At 36.3% G+C, this 5657-nt stretch overlaps 1 protein-coding gene across 4 annotated transcripts in view; it reads left to right on the top strand.

Annotated features, from left to right (window-relative positions):
• The window catches only part of ALG13 (ALG13, UDP-N-acetylglucosaminyltransferase subunit), an 88514-nt gene that overhangs the window by 65378 nt on the left and 17479 nt on the right, over nt 1-5657 (top strand). The window contains exon 24 of one of the 4 annotated variants that reach the window (XM_011953533.1): nt 5548-5647. The exons of the other annotated variants lie outside the window; for them this stretch is intronic. Coding sequence (XP_011808923.1) covers nt 5548-5647 — 100 coding nt within the window. The remainder of the gene's footprint in view (nt 1-5547; nt 5648-5657) is intronic. 4 annotated transcript variants of the gene reach the window in all.

Below are 5657 nucleotides of genomic sequence, written 5' to 3'. Positions count from 1 at the left end.
TGCAGTGAGCCGAGATCACGCCACTGCACTCCAGCCTGGGTGATGAGCAAGACTCCATCTCAAAAAAAAAAAAAAAAAAAGTCCTGAGTATCTAAGAGTTTATGGCATATAAGAGAAATACAATGATAATCATCAAACTTTGACAGCATTGTTTTATGCTAGAAGAAAGTGGAATAACATTTAAGATACCCAAGGAAAGAATAATGTGAACCAACAATTTTGTATCCATTCAAACTGATTTTCAAGCACAAAGGGCAACATGTGAGAACCCAACATTATTATTCCCATGAGCCCTTCCTGATGAATCTGTGAGAGCTGTGCTGTCAAGCATGGTAATCACTAGCCATGTGTGGAAACTAAGTTAATTTCAGTTAAATAAAGTAAATCTGTTGTTCCTCAGTTGCATCAGCCACATACGAAGTGCTAAAAGCCACATGTGGCTAGTAGCTACTGTATTGGACAGCAGAGATACAGAATATTTTTACCATCACAAAAAGTTGTATTGGACAACAGTGTACTAGAGAATGAACTTTGAGTTTTAGGTTATCAGAGTTTTAGGCTACCAGAACAATTAAGAGACATTGTTCTGTTATTCTGTACCAGAACAATTAGAGGCAGAACAATTAAAGACATTAGAGACATAAGACGTGATGATAAGTATTAAATACATAGTTAACCATAGAAGTAAGACACGTGAGGGCTGAGAAGTTGAGACTGTATTGTGTAATAGCCTTATGTTTGGAGGGTATAGATGTAGTTATTTTTTTAAATGATAGAATTGAGAGACTATGGGTAAAGCATTTTTTCATGCTCTCAGTCACATCAGATTCTTTAATGTAGATACTCAGAAAGCTATGCTGAGACTGTGTAATGTGGGCTAAAGCAAATGAGTAATTATGGGATATTCAAATTTTATCCCCTGTGTCCTAATGACCCAGGAGTCTTAGTGTGGGAAAAAAGGTAATGCAGATGTTATAGAGACTAATTAAAAGCTTTTATAGTCTTGAATTTGAATTAGAAGTATCAGTATGAATTTGAGATATTTTATCTTTTAATATATGTAAATGTTTCCTCGCTCTGTCCACTGAAAGGCCTGAAAACAATAAGTATTCCTAGCACCTAGTTTGTGGTATTAAAATAACATTTATTACTTTTAAAATAAACTGGGCTCTGTGGAGAAATGGCTGACTCCAGGTCTGGGCAGGAAATGTTCAAGATGATCCTGGAACATCCTGTCATACCAGATAGCAAGGAACATATCAGAGTATAGGCATCATGTCAAAAGGACTCAGAAACCATCACAAAGAGAGATTCCCACTGGCCAAAGATGGAACAATTTGAGCCTCAATGATCATTGCAATAGATTGGAATATACCAAGTATGTTGAATATAAAAGTTCTTAGTGATATTTTAAAAATTGCTTACTTTAAGAGGATGATAGGAAGTCAATAAATTTTCTTGAAAACTGGAACATGAAATAATCAAGCATTTATTCTGCCTTCCTTATATGAACTATACCACTGAATAAACAAATAGATGAGGGTAGATATCTTTTTGTAATAGTATTCTACCTAATCAATTAAAAAGTGACAATAATTTTGCAGTACCTATTAAATGGATGAACATTAAACATCAGTAGCTACTAAGATTGCAAAGTCAGTCAAACATTAGCTATTGATGTCCCAGAAGAATCTGTCCTGAATCTGATTCAGTCTCCTGGATCTAGCTGCCTATTGACAGGAAATACAGAATAACATGTTGGATTGCAGCATGAGTATGTAATCTGCAAAATCCAGACTATGCGAAGCTTGTCAGATCAAAGGGCCCAGGTTCTTTAAAGCAGAACTTGTCAGGAAATGGATGGAGGAAGGACCAATAGATTAATACAGTCAAGAAATATCCAATTTTTTTAATGGACAAAACTAAAAAACTGTTCAAGGATGCACATTTGAGTGACAAAACTCTGAAAAGACCCCAAGGAAGTGATTACTATTAAAGTCAAAACAACGGTTGGTTATGGTAGGAGGGAAAAGTATTTCTAGACATGGGTAGTATCCACATTAAAATAACTCATTAAGCAACATATTTGATTTGTTTGCTCTATCTGTTTTATTTATAAAAAGATAAAGTGGGCTGGGTGCGGTGGCTCACGCCTGTAATCCCAGCACTTTGGGAGGCCGAGACGGGCAGATCACAAGGTCAGGAGATCGAGACCATCCTGGCTAACACTGTGAAACCCTGTCTCTACTAAAAATACAAAAAATTAGCCGGGCGCAGTGGTGGGCACCTGTAGCACCAGCTACATGGGAGGCTGAGGCAGGAGAATGGCGTGAACCCGGGGGGCGGAGCTTGCAGTGAGTGGAGATCGCGCCACTGCACTCCAGCCTGGGCAACAGAGCGAGACTCCGTCTCAAAAAAAAAAAAAAAAAAAAAGTGGGCAGGGTGTGGTGGCTCATGCCTGGAATCCCAGCACTTTGGGAGGCCAAGGTGGGTGGGTCACCTAAGGTTAGAAGTTTGAGACCAGCCTGGCCAACATGGGGAAACCCCATCTCTACTAAAAATACAAACATTAGCCAGGCATGGTAGCACATGCCTGTAATCCCAGCTACTCTGGAGGCTGAGGCAGGAGAATCACTTGAACTCGGGAGTTGGAGGTTGCAGTGAGCTGAGATCACGTCATTGCACTCCAGCTTGGGCAAGAGTGAGACTTTGTCTCAAAAAAAAAAAGTGCTTAGCACAGTGCCTGGAACAAAAACATATAATAAATGTTAATGATGATATAAATTTTTCACTGGAAATGTTAATGTAGACCCTACTTTTACTACTTTATGCTAGTTGTAAGGGAAAATGTTTGCTGTCTGCCTCTAGCAGCTGTCTGAGCTTAAATTCAAGTGACACATGAAGCAAGCATTGTAATGTTTTATTTATGTGGAATCATTGAAAGATTACCATTTAAATGCCAGATTTTTCTAAAAATGCATACTGCCTTCATTTATTTACTTTTTATTCTCTCAGTCACTTAATGAACCTCAACTATAGATCTTTACTAGATCTGGCTGCTTTTTAGTTGCTCTTTGTCATTCTTGTCAATCCAATTGATGAAACAACTGATTTTTCCCACTTTGTTCTTCATATGTCTCTCTGGCAGGCCCCTTCCATCCTTAAGTGACTGCTAATCTGCAAGGTAACAAGATGTGATGATTTCCTTTGAGTCTCCTTTTAGGCATTAAATCCTGTCAACTTCAAACTCTGGATTTCAGTAAATGTTCCCAAGTCTTTTGCCAGGGCTGGGATCAGTGACTGTCCCTGAGTGCAAAATTTAATGGAATGCCAAAAAAAAAATACAGTAATCAAGATAAATAACACTTTAATGCATCATTTTTAAAAATAAAGATGATTATAAAAAAATTTGAGAACAAAGTATCAATTTTAAATAAAGACAGGATCTGTGGATCAGGTTTAAGGTGAGTTGAGTAAGGCATATACTCTTGGGGTCATGTAAGTACAGGGTTAGATCCTGTCTTTATTGAAAATTTTGATGTTGTATTCATAATAGTTTTCTTTGTATTAGTTTTGGTAGCCCCTTAAATTTTGCACTGGAGCATCTCACCACACCTTGGCCTTCGCCCTGCTCTGTGATTTCTAGAGAAGCAGCAGTATCTTATAGTTATGTTCTCTTCTGAAGTGTCCTGGAGCAGACTACAGCTACATGGACAGGGGAAATCAGCATTCTGAATGCATTACATTGATTTCTACTAATATTTTAGAAGACGTTTCTGTAATTCTTGAACCATCCCTTGAAGTGTATCTGTTAAGCCTGTGGAGCTCTTCTTAAGTCTGAGGATGAGATGCTCATGCATCTCTTTGGAAACTTGAAATTGTAAAAGCTTTTACTTAGAGGGTTTATTGTAATACTATGCATTTATAAGGAAGGTGAATTCAGACAAAGTAACCTCCAAATTGTGTCTACTCTTGATTCTTTCAGGCACATGAGACTGTGTTTAGCCACTTCTATGTGTAGTAGTCGGTTTTTATCTAGTGATCATAATCACATGCTACTGTCTTCAGCTAATTGCCTTTCTCCATTTGCTTTTTTTTTTTTTTAATGGTATGATACGTTTTCAGTGCTAGTTTAAAAGGAATAAGAGCAGAGCTTTGTTGGGGGAGCCATTTTATTAAAAAAAATGTATGTCTAGAACATTTGGGGATATTCTGAAAATTAAATTCCTCTCCCAAAACTGTAAAAGTAGAGATTTCTAAATATATGACAAAACTCCAAAACAGCTAGTTGAGCAAGCTTTAAAAATTTGCTGTTTAATTTAGATACAGTATAATTCATTTTTTTGGTGCCCAGTTCTGTGAGCTTTGACAAATGCATAGAGTTGTGTAACCACCACCACAATCAAGAGATAATTGCATCACTCCTAAACAGTTGTTTATCAAATTTTAGATCACCTGAAGACACAGATCTATTACTGTTAGCCTGTAAATGTACGAAAGATATAGATGAATATATTGTTAGTACTGGTCACTAAATGGAAACAATGTGGATTATGTCTTGCTAAAATATCAGAATAACAAATTCAGGTTGTGTGAATTGTTCCTATGCTAAATTCAGTGTGCTGAAACTCTGACTTTAAACATTTATAGAATGATAAGACTAAACTTTCTATGTTTCTTAATGTTAAAATAATAATGCAGATAACAAAATGATGAAATTTTGTACTTGGATTTCAGCTGGCTAAAATGATTCAGTTAAACTTGAAGGGTTTGTATTATTCATCTTTTGTAAAAAAAAATTAACAAATTTACATGTTATATATATATGCAGGTATGTGTTTTTACTAGGTTGTAACCACGTTATTTCCTTTATCGTCACAGAGGATTAATATTTAAATATAATTACATCTGAATTTCTTATGTCGAAAAGAAACTTTTAAATATTGATTATTTCTAAGCTATAGTAACAGGTATAGAAAGCTAAAGGGATAACGTGTTGTATCTATCCTGTTTTTAGGTTCTGTACCTTCTTAGAAATGGAATGTTCATGATTTAAAGTTCCCTATATTCCTGAGATGCTACCAGTAGAAACCTTCAAGGATTGCTAAAATCTGTAGTCTGTGCACTTAGTCCATCTCTTATTAGCTTCTGCATTTTGTGATTTGACTGAGAGTGACAGATTGCTGAAAACATTCTTAAATTTGCATTGGGTATTAAACTAAGTAAAAATTTTGCTTTAATTATGTTTTATTTATGTACCTGTTAGCTAAATGTTCAAAGTCTGCTAGTCAAAGCTCTGCCTCTTCCAGTTTTTTCCCTTTTAATTTCCAATACTTTTCTTAAATCAAAATGACTTGTTATGAACAAGTTCTCCATTGGTATGTCTAAGAGAATGTAGACATTGACTGTCCAAGTTTTTTTTTTAAAGCCAAGCCATAAGAATTAAGAGTTCTTTGACCATATTGGAGACAAGAAAAGTAAATGAGCCTGCTGTTCATAAGGTGTTATAGTTGTGTATTGCTACTTTATGTTTTGTTTCTTTGTTAGTGATTGCCTCACCATCCTATCCATGCCATTCTGCTCCTATTCCTCATGCTGGTGCCTCTCTACCACCACTACCACCACCACCACCGCCGCCACCACCACCACCACCACCA

The sequence above is a fragment of the Colobus angolensis genome, unplaced genomic scaffold, assembly GCF_000951035.1.
Source record: "Colobus angolensis palliatus isolate OR3802 unplaced genomic scaffold, Cang.pa_1.0 Scaffold366, whole genome shotgun sequence".
NCBI classification, from domain to species: domain Eukaryota; kingdom Metazoa; phylum Chordata; class Mammalia; order Primates; family Cercopithecidae; genus Colobus; species Colobus angolensis.
The sequence above is the reverse complement of the archived record's forward strand: the minus strand, read 5'-3'. Positions and strand labels throughout refer to the sequence as shown.